Source organism: Psammomys obesus, unplaced genomic scaffold (assembly GCF_907164565.1).
Source record: "Psammomys obesus unplaced genomic scaffold, mPsaObe1.curated_primary_1811, whole genome shotgun sequence".
Lineage (NCBI taxonomy): Eukaryota > Metazoa > Chordata > Mammalia > Rodentia > Muridae > Psammomys > Psammomys obesus.
The window spans coordinates 8795529-8811976 of NW_026591918.1; the positions used below are offsets into that span (position 1 = coordinate 8795529).

At 52.2% G+C, this 16448-nt stretch overlaps 1 protein-coding gene across 2 annotated transcripts in view; it reads left to right on the forward strand.

The window, feature by feature from the left end:
* Nucleotides 1-11450, forward strand: part of Sema3g (semaphorin 3G) — an 11786-nt gene extending 336 nt beyond the window's left edge. Inside the window, exons 2-16 of one of the 2 annotated variants that reach the window (XM_055612469.1) lie at nucleotides 1507-1667; nucleotides 1777-1839; nucleotides 2086-2205; nucleotides 2466-2556; nucleotides 2672-2788; nucleotides 2951-3096; nucleotides 3295-3409; nucleotides 3506-3575; nucleotides 3851-3995; nucleotides 4218-4449; nucleotides 4539-4630; nucleotides 5527-5568; nucleotides 7276-7510; nucleotides 7686-7819; nucleotides 8875-11450. In XM_055612469.1, coding sequence (XP_055468444.1) covers nucleotides 1507-1667; nucleotides 1777-1839; nucleotides 2086-2205; nucleotides 2466-2556; nucleotides 2672-2788; nucleotides 2951-3096; nucleotides 3295-3409; nucleotides 3506-3575; nucleotides 3851-3995; nucleotides 4218-4449; nucleotides 4539-4630; nucleotides 5527-5568; nucleotides 7276-7510; nucleotides 7686-7819; nucleotides 8875-9339 — 2228 coding nt within the window. In that variant the 3' untranslated portion in view covers nucleotides 9340-11450. The remainder of the gene's footprint in view (nucleotides 1-1506; nucleotides 1668-1776; nucleotides 1840-2085; nucleotides 2206-2465; nucleotides 2557-2671; nucleotides 2789-2950; nucleotides 3097-3294; nucleotides 3410-3505; nucleotides 3576-3850; nucleotides 3996-4217; nucleotides 4450-4538; nucleotides 4631-5526; nucleotides 5569-7275; nucleotides 7511-7685; nucleotides 7820-8874) is intronic. The other variant, XM_055612470.1, reaches the window with a different exon arrangement.
* The last annotated feature ends 4998 nt before the right edge of the window (nucleotides 11451-16448 follow it).

Below are 16448 nucleotides of genomic sequence, written 5' to 3' on the forward strand. Positions count from 1 at the left end.
GGAAGGCTTCTTGGTCAGACCCTGGATGGTGCTAGGAATGACTGTGGGCAAAAAGGTAGATATATCCTAGGAGCCGTGGCCATAGTGGAAGACTGATGCAAGGTGGAAACCGAGGAGGCTGCTACAGAGGGAGGGAGGGAGATGGAAACCTTGAGAGATCTCTGGAGGGATGGGCACAGAGATGGGAGGGGGGCAGAGGGACAGGACAGAAGGGTCTGGGCAAACATGAAGGGAGGGAAAAGAAGTCTGTCAATCTGGTTCTGAGCCGCAGGGATGACAGGAGCCTTTCTCATCTCTTGTCCTGGCTTGTCATCCAAGCTCACTTTATCACCCCCTTTTTAATCTCTGGTCCAGGAGGGTCTCTGCTTCTTTCTGTCATTGTGTATGTGAGTGAGTGTGAGTGAGTGTATGGAGGTGGCCCTCTATTCTAAGCTAGCTGTGTGGTTCCGCCTTTTTGGATGATCTGTAAAACAATTGAGACTAAGATTTAATTGTAGATGCTTCTTCAATAAAAATGTATTACATCCGTCCATCTAGCTATACGAGAGAGAGAATGGGCTGTCTAGCTGTGCATGTGCCACAGTGTGCATTATGTGCATGTATAGGTCAGAAGACAGCTGGCAGGAATTGGTTCTTTCTCTCTTTCTACCATGTGAGGCTCCAGGCATTAAAGCAAGGTTGTCAGGTTTGGCAACAAGCGCCTTTACCAACGGAGCCATCTCACCAGCCCTGCAGCCCTTCTTGACAAATCTTCCAGTCCTTTGCTGAGGCCTCCCTTCCACATCCCCACGCAGACCCCAAAGACCTATCTCTATCTAAAGGTCTCCATCAAGACCTACAACTCTTGGGACCCTTGATCCCATCTTTGGGGTCAACTGGCAGGGCAGTGTGTATGAGGGAGAATGTCATTTGTCCACAACTCCGAGGCTGGAGTTCTGTCTGGCTACACCTAGTCTGCCCAGCCTTGATGTGCCCTCTGTGGAGAACTCTCCCCCAGACCTAGTCACCTTCCCAGTGGAGCCAGCCTTTTGGACACTCATACTCTCCCACCTTTTTCCTGGCTCTCCAAGCTCTTTGCTGGGCTTGCTGACGGAATTTCTGTCAGCAGGGCTGTCTTCGCTGGGCACTTAGCCAGATACAGGTAGGGTACTGGGGAGCTGTCAGCTGAAAGAGCAAGGGTCTGAAGAATAGAGGAGGGTGGACTATCAAGATGTGGCTTGCTGGCAGAGTGCTTGGGTGCTGAATAGAGGAGGGTGGCCCAAAGTTTAATCTCCAAGACCTTAAAAAAAGAAGGTAAACTGGGCTGGACCGGGTGAGGGCTGAGAGCTGCTTGCACCACTTGCCCCAAGAGCCATGTCCCAAAAGCTTTCCAGCGACCCTGTGGACAGCAACATTTTCCAGATGTACATGTGTGGTGGCCCACAGTTGGGAGCCCCATTCCCACTCCCTGGCTGGGGAAATGGGCAGAGGGGCAGACCCTAACCCTCCTCCCTTGCTGTCTGCTAGATCTCCTGTCTGCCAACCGCTCTGCCATCTTTCTGGGCCCAAGGGGCTCCCTAGACCTCCAAGTCATGTACCTGGATGAGTATCGGGATCGCCTCTTTCTGGGAGGCCGAGATGCCCTCTACTCCCTGAGGCTGGATCAGGCATGGCCAGACCCCCGGGAGGTGAGTCAGACTGAGGGGGTTGAAAGCTGGGCACCTCAAGATAAGAGGCCAGATGGAGAAACTGAGACTATGAGCTTCAAGGTACTGAGGTTACTTGGCTGTGTTTCAGGTCTTGTGGCTGCCACAACCAGGACAGAAGGCAGAATGCATCCGAAAGGGAAGAGATCCTTTGGTGAGTGTTGTTGGCAAGAACCACTCTCCAGCCCAACTCTACCAGGCCTTGGTCTCGGAATGGCCTGCAGCCACTCCTCTGCTAGGAGCATTTGAGCAGATCCTTAGTGTTTTGGGAGGTCTGGCTGGAGGAAGAACATGACCCTCACCCGTGTCCCCAGAGCTGATACAAAGTTGGGCTGAGCCTTGGACCCCGAGGAGATGGTGCCCTTCTCCCTCACCCTTGGCCCTCTTCTTTCTCTTGCAGACAGAGTGTGCCAACTTCGTGCGGGTCTTACAACCCCATAATCGGACCCATCTTCTGGCCTGCGGCACTGGAGCCTTCCAGCCCATCTGCACCCTCATCACAGTGGGGCATCGAGGCGAGGTGAGCCTGTGAAGTTGGGAAGCAGTGACATTTCCTCCCTGCTGTCTGACCGCTTCCCATGGAACCAGGGTAGGACAGAGGGAGCAGGCGTTTGAAAGGCGCCTTTGTGCTGGGGTGCTGACCCCATCGGAGAGGCGGTGAATGAGGATTTCTTCCCCCACCCCCACTCCTAGCTCTAGTTGCACGCAAGGATCACTGCCTGCTTGAGGCTCTGCATCTTTCCCAGGTGACACCCCTCTGTGCCCCTTTTCTACTTCTAGCACGTGCTCCTCCTGGAGCCCAGCAGCGTGGAAAACGGAAGGGGACGTTGCCCACATGAGCCTAGAGGTCCCTTCGCCAGCACCTTCGTAGGTGGGTGATACCGAGCCAGAGTGGGCCAGGGGGTGAGCGTTGGCCTGTGGCACTGGGAAGGGATGGGGTTGGTTGCTAGACCTGGGCCCCCTCTCCTGACTCTGGCCCCCTCTAGCGGGGGAGCTGTACACAGGCCTCAATGCTGACTTTCTGGGACGTGAGGCCATGATTTTCCGGAGCGGGGGTCTCCGACCAGCCCTGCGTTCTGATTCTGACCAGAGCCTGCTGCATGGTGAGGGCCCCCTGAGGGCAAGGCTGCCTGGGACCCATCCCTCTAACTGGGAAGAGAGAAGACAGATAGAATGAGGCATGGGATGGACAGGCCACACCTCCAGCTCCCAGGGTTGGGGGAGGCATTGGCGTCCCCTTCATATCATCACCCTTATGCTCCCAGAGCCCCGGTTTGTGATGGCTGCTCGGATCCCAGATAACTCTGACCCGGATGATGATAAGGTGTACTTCTTCTTCTCCGAGACTGTCCCATCACCAGATGGTGGCCCAGGTCATGTCACCATCAGCCGCGTGGGCCGCGTCTGTGTGGTGAGAGCTGTGGTGGGGTGGTGAGGTTCAAGACCCCTGTTGTGACCTCTTTCCTAGACTGTCCCTCCACGGTAGAGGTACCGAGGCAAGGAGGCAGAGCTGATGTACATGCCTCTCAGCTAAGGTTGAGGGTGGAGGAACAAGAGGTGGGGCCCATCCACACGGGGCAGAAAGCTGACTCTAACCTCTGTCCCCCAGAATGATGCTGGCGGCCAGCGAGTGCTGGTGAACAAATGGAGCACCTTCCTCAAGGCGAGGCTGGTTTGTGCTGTGCCTGGACCTGGTGGAGCTGAGACTCACTTTGACCAGCTGGGTAAGGGAATGGCCAACCAGGCCTGGGTTCTGGGAGTAGGGAGGGCTCAGAGCTGGTAAGTGGCTCTGATGCTTATGCCTCTTTTCTTTGTCCCAGAGGATGTGTTCCTGCTGTGGCCCAAGGCAGGGAAGAACCTTGAGGTGTACGCGCTGTTCAGCACGGTCAGGTGGGCACATGCACTTGCCTGCACACAGCCACTCTAGCTTTGGTCTCTCTATTGAGTCTCTGCCCTCATTGTCTTTTCATTGTCTTTCTCCCTGATTCAGGGACTCTGACAACTTTCTCCTCTCTGCCTGTTTTGTCTCTGCCTCTGTGCCCTGTGTTCCAGTCTTTGTTTTCAGCAGGCGCTATATTCTTCTTTATTGCTATGGGGCCAGCCCGCGCTCTCCCCTCCCCTAACCACCTTGGCCTGGCCTGAGTGTCCCTGTTTGCCTTTGGCAGTGCTGTGTTCCGGGGCTTTGCTGTCTGTGTGTACCACATGGCAGACATCTGGGAGGTCTTCAATGGGCCCTTCGCCCACCGAGATGGCCCTCAGCATCAGTGGGGACCCTATGTGGGCAAGGTTCCCTTCCCCCGCCCTGGTGTGGTAAGTAGCTGCTTGGGGCCAGGCAAAAGAGACCTAAGTGGATGACAGGGGGTTCCCAACAGACAAGTTCCAGGTTTACATGCAGCTCATGGCCGTAGTGGGCTGGGCTCCCAGAGGGCTTGGGAGGAGAGCCTCTGCAGCGTGCACGGCCCCCTGGAGGTGGAAAGAGGGTGGCCGTGCCGTCCCAGGGACTTCAAATGTTCTCCATGTCTCTGCCTGCAGTGCCCCAGCAAGATGACCGCACAGCCCGGGCGACCCTTCGGCAGCACCAAAGACTACCCAGATGAGGTGCTGAAGTTTGTCCGAGACCACCCGCTCATGTTCCAGCCTGTCAGGCCCAGGCGTGGCCGCCCTGTCCTGGTCAAAACTCACTTGGCTCAGCAGCTGCGCCAGATTGTGGTGGACCGGGTAGAGGCTGAGGATGGGACCTATGATGTCATCTTCCTAGGGACCGGTAGGAGGGCTGAACAGAGGGGGCCAGGTTTGTGGGGAGGGGTTAGCTTCTTCCTTCTTCTCTCACTAGCCCTTGTTCCCCTGCTCCAGATTCAGGCTCTGTGCTCAAAGTCATTGCTCTCCAGCGTAGTGGCTTGGCCGAGCCTGAAGAGGTCATTCTGGAGGAGCTCCAAGTGTTTAAGGTGAGCAGGGGTTAACGGACAGCTCTGCCTTCCAACCTATCCAACCTGGGTAGCTTGGGAGACTATCCAGCCTGGGGCAGGCTCTGGGAGAGTGAACCCACGGGAGGGGCTCAAAATATGGCACGCACCTCTGGAGAGGCCCTGGGGTGCTGCTGAATCACTGGAGTAAGCAGGTTGTGGTCTCAGAATGCCTGGTAGTCTCTGGGGAGGGATAGCCAAGGTTCCTTCTTAGCCTTAACTTGTAGGGAGTGACAAAGTGGCTGAGACTCCAAGTCCCCAAGGGTTCTCTCCCTGTAGACAAGGATGTCTGTGTTTGGGGGCTATTTTTCCTCTGGACATGAAGTGAGTGATTAGGACAGCTGCTTCATGGCTGGGGAACACTGTGGAAGGGGACAGTGGAACTCTGTGCCAAGACTCCCTTTTGGAGGCCAGCCAGGATGAAGGGCCCCTTCTGCATGTCTGGGTAACACTATCCAGCCTCCCTGCCCTTTTTATGAGACAAGGTCTCACTATATATCCTTGCCTGGCCTGGTACATATCATGTACACAAGGCTAGACTCAAACTCAGAGAAATCCACCTGCCTCTGCCTCCAGAGTGCTGGGATTAAAGGCCTGCACTATCACACCCAGCATGTGCTTGTATCTTTGAGTCCATGTCTCTCCTAGTAGCTTAGCTTAGACTGAAACTTATTATTTGGAGGGGCTGGCTCTGAACTCTTCATCTTCCTGCTTCAGCTACTAAAGTGTTGAGGTTGCAGGCATGCACCACCTTTCCCAAGTCCCGTTCAGCCTTTGCTGCCAGGAGGTAGAGTGATCAGGTTAGGGGCAACTGGCTGAAAGCAGGGGTGCCATGCAAAACCTCATCCACACATCCTAAGACCCCATTCCTTCTCTAGGTGCCAACACCTATCACCGAGATGGAGATCTCTGTCAAAAGGGTAAGCTGTCCTTAGCTCTACATCCCCTCTCCTAACCTTGCCTTGGATTCTCTTGGAGACCTGGGCCTAGCAGATTTGATTAGGCCCTTGCAGCTAAGGCCAAGCCCAGCTGGGAGCAGAGCTTAACATGGGGCTGTTTAGATAATGCCACAAGAGGCCCTTCTAAGTGATACAAAATCCAGAGTTCCAGGCAAACCAAGTAACTTCCTTTTAGTGGTATGCTCTATGCCCTTAGCCAACTGCAAATACTCGGTCCCTGTTTGTCTTTTGGTGAATCACAGCTTAAAACTTTTTGTTTACATTTTTGTGTGTGTTCATGTATATCTGTCTGCCTGTATGCCTGTGTATATGTGTCTGTCTCTGTGTGTGTCTGTGTGTTTGCTTGCGTGTGTGCCTGCCTGCGTGCCTGCCTGCCTGTACTTGTGTCTCTCTGTGTGCCTGCCTGTGTGTGTGTGTGTCTGTCTGTCTGTGTGTTTGCGTGTGTGTCTGTGTGTCTGTGTGTCTGTATAGGCTAGAGAATCTCCTTAGGTATCATTCCTCAGGTGTTCCTCAAGGCAGTGTCATTGGCCTAAAGCTTGCCTATTAGGTTGGGGTGGCTGGCCATAGCTTTAAAGCCCCATGTCTCTGCTTCCCCAGCCTGGAACTGCGAGTGGGACAGAAACAATAACTTGCATTTTTACATATAGGATCTGAAGACTGAGCTCTGGTCCTTGTGCTAAGCACCTGATTGACTGGGCCATCTCCCTAGCCTCTGGGAGTAAATCACAACTTTTAAAATGTCTTTGTTTATTTTGGTAAAGCCCTGCCGAGCTCAAGTTGCAGTAAGCAAGTCAATGAGTCTACACGGCCCTAAAAGTTCTTGTGCAAATGGAGTGTAAAGATCAGAGAACAGGTTGTTAGGAGCCCAGTTCTTTCCTTTTGCCACACGGGACAGAGGGGAACAAACTCGGACTGTCAGGCCAGCACATTTCCCCGCAGTCATCACACTGGCCCACATCTCAGCTTTTATATGGGGATTATTGTACGTGTGCCCAATCTGTAGCCCCCTGGCCACAAGGTGCTGAGGACAGCTATGAGCATGCCCCAACACAAAGTCATAAACTTACTGAAAACATGAGAGTTGGTTTTTCTAATCTGTTCTTGGTAACTTGGTTGCTCATACGTGAACTTTGCAGGTGACAATGTCATATCACAATGTCAAAAGGTCAGACAGGCCTGCAAGGTACAACTCCAAAGGCAGAGACCAGTCACACAAAGTCCATCAGGCTAGGGTGCAAAGGTTACCAGCAAAGAAGGCCTGAAGAAGTCACCTATAGAAAAGACCCTGGGGCTGGAGAGATGGCTTAGAGGTTAAGAGCACTGTCTGCTCTTCCAGAGGTCCTGAATTCAATTCCCAGCAACCATCTGATGGCTCATAACCATCTATGATGAGGTCTGATGTCCTCTTCTGTTATTCAGGCACACATGCAGGCAAAACAATGTGTACATAATAAATACATAAATCTAAAAAGAAAAGATCAGGTCCTCGGTCCACCCACACTTATACACAGCCCCACACAGGGTCTGGAATACATCTCTATTCTTGTGAATGAATCCAAGAGGTTCTGGAAGCCTTCCTAAAACTGCTGGGTCTCTGGAAAGCCCTGGGGGTTGAGGGCCTGAGGGTGAAGCCCGGCTCACTGGGGCTCTGCTGTGTCCCTCCCCCAGCAAGCCCTGTACGTGGGCTCTCCCCTGGGAGTGGCCCGGCTGCAGCTGCAGCAGTGTGAGACTTACGGGAGTGCCTGTGCTGAGTGCTGCCTGGCTCGGGACCCATACTGCGCTTGGGATGGCACTTCCTGTGCCCGCTACCGCCCCAGCTCCGGCAAGCGCAGGTTCCGTCGGCAAGACATCCGACATGGCAACCCTGCTGTGCAGTGTTTGGGCCAGGGCCAGAGCCGAGACAGTGAGTGCTGGGCCCACGGTGCGGGTGACCCTGTGGACTGCGCTGTATCCCTGGAAAGCATGGGCTTGGGCTGAGGGGTGCTTAAGTCCTCATCATGCAGGAATCCCGTGGGAGTTAGTGGCCCTGAGTCGGGTCTCCTAGTTCCCAAGCTGATCTGACCTGGTGTTCTCTGCAGAAGAAGCTACAGGACTGGTGACCAGAGTCTTTGGCACAGAGCACAACAGCACTTTCCTTGAGTGCCTGCCCAAGTCTCCCCAGGCTGCGGTGCGCTGGTTCTTACAGAGGCCAGGGGATAAGGAGACGGACCAGGTGGGTGAAGATCCTGCCTTGAGATCCACTTCTCTCCCTGAACCCCAAATCCTAAGCCCGAGGAAGGGACTCTGGAGTGAGTGGGACAAGCTCATCCCGAGAAAAAAAATGTGTAATACACCGCGGGGAACCTGAGAGGAGTGTGCACCCGTTTCTGCTTCTGGGAGTACCTAGGCTGCACTTAGCTATGGCCTCCCTATCTGTGAGGGGGTGGCAGGGACTGAAGAAAGGCAATGGGGTCTAAGTTGTTCTGGAAGCTAACACATGGGCAGAGCAGAGTCAGGAACCCGTTTCCCATGGGGAGGGGAAGAGGAGGTTTGGTTACAGGAGGGGCTCTTCCTCCAGCTTGGGAGCCAGGGGAGGCAAGCCTGGGACCAGCTGTAGGGTTGGGCACTGAGGAGACTCCCTAGAGCCGGGGGAGCAACAAGATGAGGTTACACAATGCTAACCACCCAGGCAGTTCACCCTCAGCGTTCAGATGCACAGACTGGGCTAGCAGAAGAGCTTGGGATGAGAGCCAGATGTTGCCTCCCACACTCATGTGGGCACTTAGCCCACCCCAGGCTTGGGCTGTGGGCCTCACACTGCAGGGGAGTGAACAAGGCAGACCAAGGCGGGGAAGGCCCAGCATGACTGTGTGTGTAAATGTGTGTTTGTAGAATTTTTATTAGCGTAGAGTAAAACCTCATAGAGAGGCACCTAGCTCCTCCGCTCCTTGGGTGCTCACATAGTTATCTGAAGATGCTGCCTTAGGGCTCGGACCTGGGGGCACACAGCCATTCAGTCTTTGAGAAGCCTTCTTCAGAGGTCCTTGTCCTGCTCTGTGGGAAGGGGAGGGCCTACTCGCCTGCCTGCAATTAGCTCATGGTCTGTTCTGAGAGCCTGTCAAGTTGCTACACTCACCTTGGCAAAGAGGAGGTAGGCAAAAGGAGGGTCCAAAGCTTAGACCTTGCAGGTGGGGTGGTAAATGTGGAACAGCAGGGTCAAGAAAATGAGGGGTATGTCCTCCCCTGATCCTTGCTTATGTCTCCTGTGCTCTCCTGCTCATCCCACAGGTGAAGACAGATGAGCGAGTTGTGCAAACGGAGCAGGGGTTGCTGTTCCGAAGGCTCAGCCGCTTCGATGCAGGAAACTATACCTGCACCACACTGGAGCACGGCTTCTCCCAGATGGTGGTTCGCTTTGCCCTGGAAGTGATTGCGGCTGCACAGCTGGAAAGCCTGATCCTCCGGGAGCCAAGGCTGGAGGAGCCCTCAGCCTGGGGAGGCCCGGCCTCTGCATCACCGAAGGCTTGGTATAAGGACGTCCTTCAGCTCACGGGTTTTGCCAACCTGCCCCGTGTGGATCAGTACTGTGAGCGTGTGTGGTGCAGGGGTGCCGGGGAGCGCCCAGGCTCCTTCCGGGGAAGGGGAAAGCAGGCTAAAGGCAAGAGCTGGGCAGGGCTGGAGTTGGGCAAGAAGGTGAAGAGCAGGGTGCTGGCTGAGCACAATCGGACTCCCCGGGAGGTAGAAGCCACATAGAAGATGCCTGAGGAGGGGGTGGTCAGGCTGGGCGGGGGGGACTCAACAGCATCTCCCTTCCACCCAGCTAGGGCAGAGGAGTCCAGGACACCTGATTCCCTCTTAGAGGAAATCTCTACCACCCACAGGAAAGGCTAGTCGCTGCTGGGAGGGACCTTGCACCTCAGCCTATTCCCTGACCCTCTCTCTGTGCTCTCAGTCCCAGGCTGGAGCTGGCACCCCTGACCACTTGTAGTCCCAAGGGGCCTGCTATTTGTTCTCAGAGATGGTGTGGCTTCCGGAGCACATTTCCGGTTGTGCCCAGAGGCAAGACGGTTGGGTGGTTCTTTTCCAGCTTGCAGAACAATGGCCATTCTGAGTGACTCTCTGAGCGGTGTATGGGTAGCTCTGAGGGGATATATTGGCAGTCCACCAGAAGAGGGGAAAGTTAAGCTTCCTAAGGTAGTACCTGTTAAGAAACCCTTGCCCCAACAGAGGGGCCAAAGGAGGTGGAGGAGCTGAGGAGGTGGGGTAGCACTGTTTGCCTGACTCCGTGCTTTGGAATCTAGATGTTTCCCTGCCTCGGCCTACTACCATCTCATACATACAGGGGCAGGGATTGTTGGAACCTGGAGGCAGCCTGGCCCCCCTTTTAAACCAGAAAGAGTCATCTCATAACGTGATACCTTTTCCTAGGTCCCAAATTGTTCGTCCAGGTTTGCTGGGGTGCCCATACCTCACCACTGGGGTCACTTCCTGAGGATCAGAGGAAAGGTCTGTGGAGTAGAGAGAGGCAGAAGGCAGCTGGGGGTGGGAGTGTGAGGCAGGCACAGTCAGGCCTGCGAGGTTAGGAGGGGATGCTCTGAGACCTGCAGCCAGTGGTCAGGGTCAGCACCCTGGGCTTTGTCTAGGGCTCCAAAGAGCTACAGAGAGGCGGGTCTGTGAGCAGGAGTCCTCAAGAATCAAAGTGACATCAACTGGTTCAGGAACCACGCGGCAGGCCAGATGTTTCTAATCCTGGAGTCTCCATTTTCTGCTATATGCAGGGTAGTCAGGGTGGTCCATGTAAGACTCCCATGTTTTATCTGTGGTACTTGGGTTTGAACCCAGGGTTTCATGCATGCTAGACAAGTACTCTACTTCTGAGTTCTAAGTCCAGCACTCTCTTTCTCTCTCTCTGGGAAAACATGGAAAAGAAAGCTGGTAAGAATAGTAAATCCTGCTGTTCTGGGATGGGGAAACAGAGCAGACCAGGGCACATCTGGCCTGGGCTGTAGGGAGGACCTTTGCCTTCAGCAGTTTCTCCAGCTGGCGAGCAGAGAGGGGGAGGAGAACAATTAAATGAAAAATTATTCCCAGCCTGAGGGTGAGCAAGTTGGTGACGCACAAGATGGACAAGAGGGCAAGTCTGAGATCCCCTCTTTGAAAAGAAGGAAAAAGGAAAAAGGGTGGAGGGGTGGGGAGAGACGATGAAACAGCAATACAGAGCTTCTTGTTCTACTGAAATTCAAACTGAGGACCTTGGGCTTATCTCCTCTTTCCCGGTACCCCAGCTCTTGCGCTGGGGTCTGAACTTACACCCCTTCTCCACTTTGTTCACCTGGCAAACAGAAGCCCTGAAATCCACCTGTCCGAATCCACCTATCTACCCTGTCTGTGGGTGCCGTCCCTTGGGATGTTGGTGGATGAACGAAGAGGACAGGAGTGGGTGGGAGCTAGAAGGGAGGAGGGTGGGGAGGGACCCTAAGGCAGAAGGCGGCAACCTCACTCTCAGTGGCCTCTGAGCCGAGTTTAGGTTTGGTAAGCTCTGGGCAGGGTCCTCTAGCGAAGAGGCCCTGGAAAACACAGGGAGAAGGACTCAATATCCTGAATGACCTACCCCTATACTTGGGAAAATAAGCCAGCTCCTGCCGACTGCCATCCTCCCATGGTACTGTGCTACGAGCACCCGGAAACACCCACGCGTGTGAACTGTATTTGTGTTAGTGCTTTGAAATGGGCCTTTTGGCTGCTCAGTCTTCCAAGCATGCTTATTGAAATTGCTATTGATATTTTTATTGTCGTGTTGCCTTTGAGCTCTCCTGAGGAAAGCAGAACCAGTAAGAAAAAAAATGAAGAAATATTTTATCACATAATTATATCATGACTGTATCTGTGTGCTTTTGTACTAAACTGATGAATGAGGAAGGAAGAATGCTGTGTGCTCCCGGAAATGGTCAGCCTAGACGACATTTTCTGGCAGACAGGGTGATGTGTGACAGCGGAAGGAGTCAGAGGGTTTTGCCTGTAAAGGAAAGATTGCTCAATATGCGAGGAAAATCCTGTCCTGAAGGCTTATAAAATTGACCTTGGAACTTCAGAAGGATTTTGAGGGGGCAGGGAAACCTGGCGAAGGGCAGACAGGCACGCAGGAGCACCTGCTCCTTTTTTCACAACATTTGACATTTGTAACAGTGCCTCTTAGCCTGCTGCTCTTAGCCTGCTGCTGCCTTCATCCCAAGCCATTCACTAATGTATATTAAGGCCACTGAAACTATGCCCAGGCCGGGCCAGGCTATAGTTTTTAGGGAGGAGGAGCCTTGATAAGGCCTTCTGACCATGATCCCTACTGTTCCAGTGATACCCTACCCAAAGTATGGTCCACACTGATGCTAGGGGGATATGGAAAAACTACAGGAATATTTCAAAGACAGAAAGGGACGGCAGCCTACGTTCCCAGAAAGCTACCCCCTGGCATCTAGCTTAGACAGGTTCCTTGGAAGATTAACAAAACAGGCCAGTCATTGGTCTCATCTTGTAGGTTGGCTCTGGGCCCCTTCTACAAACACCTAGGCTTGGTTGAACCTGAAGCTCCACTACCTCACTCTGAGCCATCATCATTGCCATTGCACTTACTTGGCACTGGCCTGGCAATGTGGCCCCCACATCTCCTGTTTTCCCTTGGCCATACTGTGCAACCTCTGAAACCAGATGCCACTGTGCCCTGTGTTCCCAAAGTCTTCTCCCTCCTCCCCTCCCCTCTCACTGCTCAGCTCAAGCCCAGTTTCCGGCCTCAGTTACTTCACCTTCTATCTTTCTCTTGCAGCTTTTTCCTCTGCATCTCATACTTCCCTTGGTGTCTAGATCCCTGGTTCATGATTTCCCAAACAGGTTTAGCTCAGAAAAAGAGGTTTGGACAAAGAGACTAATCAAGTGTTGCCAAAATGGTGTCCTGTGAACTGTCAAATCCCAGGAAACCCTCTGTGACTTCCTGATCTCCATGGTCTGTCAGAGTCCAGGATTTCTGTGCTCATGGCTGCCCCAAGCCTGGGAGCTACCTGCAGAGTCTGTGATGCCCTCCTGCCTACTGTGGCATGGCTTTCTGTCTCCTGTTTTCAGTTTCACAGGGCTGCTAACATCTTTCTGATGTTTTGAAGAGCACATTTTGGAAAAGTGCTGATTAGATTAATTCCTTCCCTTTACACATGAGAGTAATTTGTTAATCATCGCCTCCCGAGTTTGTAAACACTGGAGGTCCTGACTCCCAGATGTCAGTCAGTCTGTACTTCCTGCACCAAAATAGGCCCTTTCACCCTGGGGGGCAGGGCTTAAAGTCACTGGCATAGGAAGTGTGAGTCTGGGGTCTTTCCTGCTCTGGTTCCCATTTCTTCCACTCTCAGCCTCTTCTGGCTCTTCCAGTGTTTAGTATATCTCTCTGTGTGTGGCAGGGAAAGGGTGGCCAAGTTTCACCTCAAGCATGTGGTGGTGAAACTGAACACAGCAATTTCTCAGGGAGGGTGTGGAGCTTGTCAGAATGAGAGGGAAATGGCTCTTTTGCTTTCTCAAATGGCTTCTGTGCTTCTCTTTCATTTAGATAAAGTTGGGTCAGGTGCTAGACACCCCCGAATCTTGAGGAGTGGGCATGTAGCAGCTACCAGGAGATGGTCTCCTTTTAGACAGTCAGTTCTAGCCAGCTTATGAGCCTGTCAGCCAAGAAAAATGGAGGTTCCTCTATGTAGCACCATTTTCTTAGAACTAGGAAAGAGGTACTCAGAAATAGTCCAGTTTTCATCTGAAATAAGAACCCAGTCTAGGCTCATTTATGTTCTGGGCTGCAGGGGTGGGGCCAGTCCAGGAGGAGAAGCTTGAACATACCCCAAAAACTAATCTCCATGTTTTTTTTTAAGACTACAAGCTTGGAAAGGGGGTAGGCAGGGCCAGGACACAATATCTGATAAGAACCTGGGGATTTTAGGGTCCCACCCTGGCTCTTTTTCCGGACTTGCCTACCTCTCTGGAATATGGGAGATGAGGAAGGCAGCAATGGCCTGGTTCCCACTTCCCACTGCCCAGCCCGTTTGCCTTGGCCCTTTTCCCTCTGAGGCCACCTCATGAAGCCTTTCACTTTCTGAGCTGGAGTTTCATTAAGGAAATTTCTAGTTCCTCAGTCGCTCTCTGTGGGGGATAAGGACCGCTGCAAAGTCCCCAGGGAGGCTGGAAAGGGATGCTGGGCTTTCCTCCTGTAGGCCTCCAGCAGCTAGATGGTAGCCTATTCCAGATCCCTGCTGATGGGGAAATGCAAAGAAGAATAGGCTCAAAGTCTCTAATCCAACAATGAGATCTGTTTCCCATGCACAGAAAACAGTAACCAGGGCCATCAGAAAGCTGTGACCTGATAAGGATTCCAAAGTGAATTAAAAAACAAAAACAAAAGCCCTGGGACAGAATCCAGGTGTCTACCTTCCAGTAGAAGGGACTTTGCTAGGGACACATGGAGTCCAGACTGGCCTGTGGGGAGGTAGAGGCAGCTCTGCTCTCACAGATACAGACTAGAAGAATGACGCGTCAGAACAGCAGCTTGCTTTGTGGACATGATCTCATTGCCCACACCACCTCCACCCGCCACAGCTGATAAGAATCTGCCACTGTTTCCTGTAGTCCAAGGGTCCTGGACAATAGTGTGAACCACCAGCCCAAATGGAAAGGACATTGTTCAAGGAAGAAAAAAAAAAACAAAAAACACTACGACACAAAGCCAGGGAAGGATCTGTCTAAATGTAAGAGTCTGTTTACAAATTCACCATTTCCAAGGACTGGAACACAATGGGGGATTGCTTCCTTGAGGATGGTGTCCCTTCTAGTCTGCTCCTGATGGCTAGCGATGGCTTTGATGGCCCAGATGGGTGTCAGATGCACTGAGACGGATGGACACTGATGGCGCGGGGGCCTTCCTGTTTATCAGGCATGTATGCAGGCTAGGGTCAAGAAGCCAGGGTTGAGCGGGTAGGGGCTGTGAGGCTTCACTCCCCCTCTGGTTCTCATGATGTCTGATCCTTTAAAATGGAGTTTCCTTGCTTGGTCACTAAGAGTCTTCTTTCATCTGGTGACCTCCATGACACTGTGACTCACCTCCTGTCAGCATGGAACGTGGAGGAGGTGCCGGTTGGGAGTTGGGGGTGGGGGTAAGGGTAGAGAGCATGGCGTGGGGGAGGTGGTGTTGACACTATCCCCGGGATCAGTAGAGACACTACTTTTCACTGAATCTCTGTCCTGTCCATGGAGGTTGGAGCCTTTGGACCACCAATCACAAACTGTGATGGCTGTGTGTGTGTGTGTGTGCATCTGCCTTTCTGTGTCTGCATGGGCGCACATGTGTGTATGTATGTGTGGTAGGAAGGCAATGCAGAAGAGCAATAGAGCCATCTCGCTTATCCCTTGTAGCTGCAAGTTACCAGTTGGTGGGGGAAGGCAAGCCAGGGTGAGGAAGGCCACTTTCGAGTCTAGAACTATAAAGGCAGCCTTGGTTAAAATCTGACCTGAGTAGCAGTGTCACTGTTACTTTTGATATACATCTCTAAGCCTAACGTAAATATACCTCATGAATAAACTTGAGCTGGTGTGTTTAGAACAAATGAGGAAGGAGCAATAATGCTGTGTAATTCCCAAGCAGAAGCAAGAATTTCATAATCTCCTTCCTCAACATGCTAACACTGCCCTCTGGCGTTTACCAGCAGAACAACATGATCAAGAACTCTGACTAGATAGCAAGCTGTCTCTGAAGGTGGAAATCTGGGCTAGGCAGCACAAACAGAATGGCTAACAAAATAGGTCTCTGACTGTAAGGGGCTTCCAGTCCAGCAGTAGAGACAGACCTACAACTGTCAGACTGACAGAGGGCATGCACTACAAGGACACAGGGAGCAGAAGTGAGGACCCAGCGACGACGAGGTGGCCATCGCATTCAATGCAACAGGCTGAGGATGAAGGTGAGGACTCTCCACTCTGGGGACCTGAGGCCAGCATTTCAGAAAAGGACAAGGCATGGGTGGGGTGCCATGGGAGATGCAGCTGTGAAGGGCTCCTATTTGCAAAAAGGCCACAGATGCCAATCCTAGCCAAAAAAAGCTGCCCGTGTTACATGGTATCCAGGTGATTCAGTGAAGTGGACCTAGACAGCTATGTAGACAGAAGGTTCCTGCTGCAGGCCTGTGGGCACGAGGGCGTGAGCAAGCACTGGAAGTGGCAGAGGAGGAGAAAAAACAGTGAAAAAACTGATGAACTGACAAGAAAGCAGTTGCTTAGGGAGGAAAGCCAAATAAACCCTGGAGGGTTCTGACCTTCACTTATTCCTCCAGCAAAGGGAAGGAGCACAGGGAAGCATGTGCTCTGGAGAATTTCACTGAGCATTTATTTTTGTCCTTCTCAAAGGAAGCAATTGTTCAGGTCCTCAGTTATGAAATAGTCATTAATTCAAATATTTACATATATTACTCATTAATTCATCTGTTATTAAAAAACATTTAAAATATACAGAATATCCCAAGACACCTTAAAATGATAGAAATTAAGGAGGTATTAAAAGACAAAACAAATGCAATGATAGCAATGTTCAAAAAAAGATACAAAGATGCCCAATGGCCAAAGCTGGAATAATCTAAACAACAAAAAAAAATCATATTGAATTGAAACCCAAAGTGTAATGTACACATTTTCAAGCCCATACTGATAGTAACAGTAAATAAAAACATATATACAGTTAAATACAAACAATGAAAATGATTGAGTAAATAAATAAGCGGGAGAGGCTAGGCAAATCTGTGCAGAATTCCACTCTCACCGAGGAGGGTGCACAAGGCCCCACACCTTGTGGC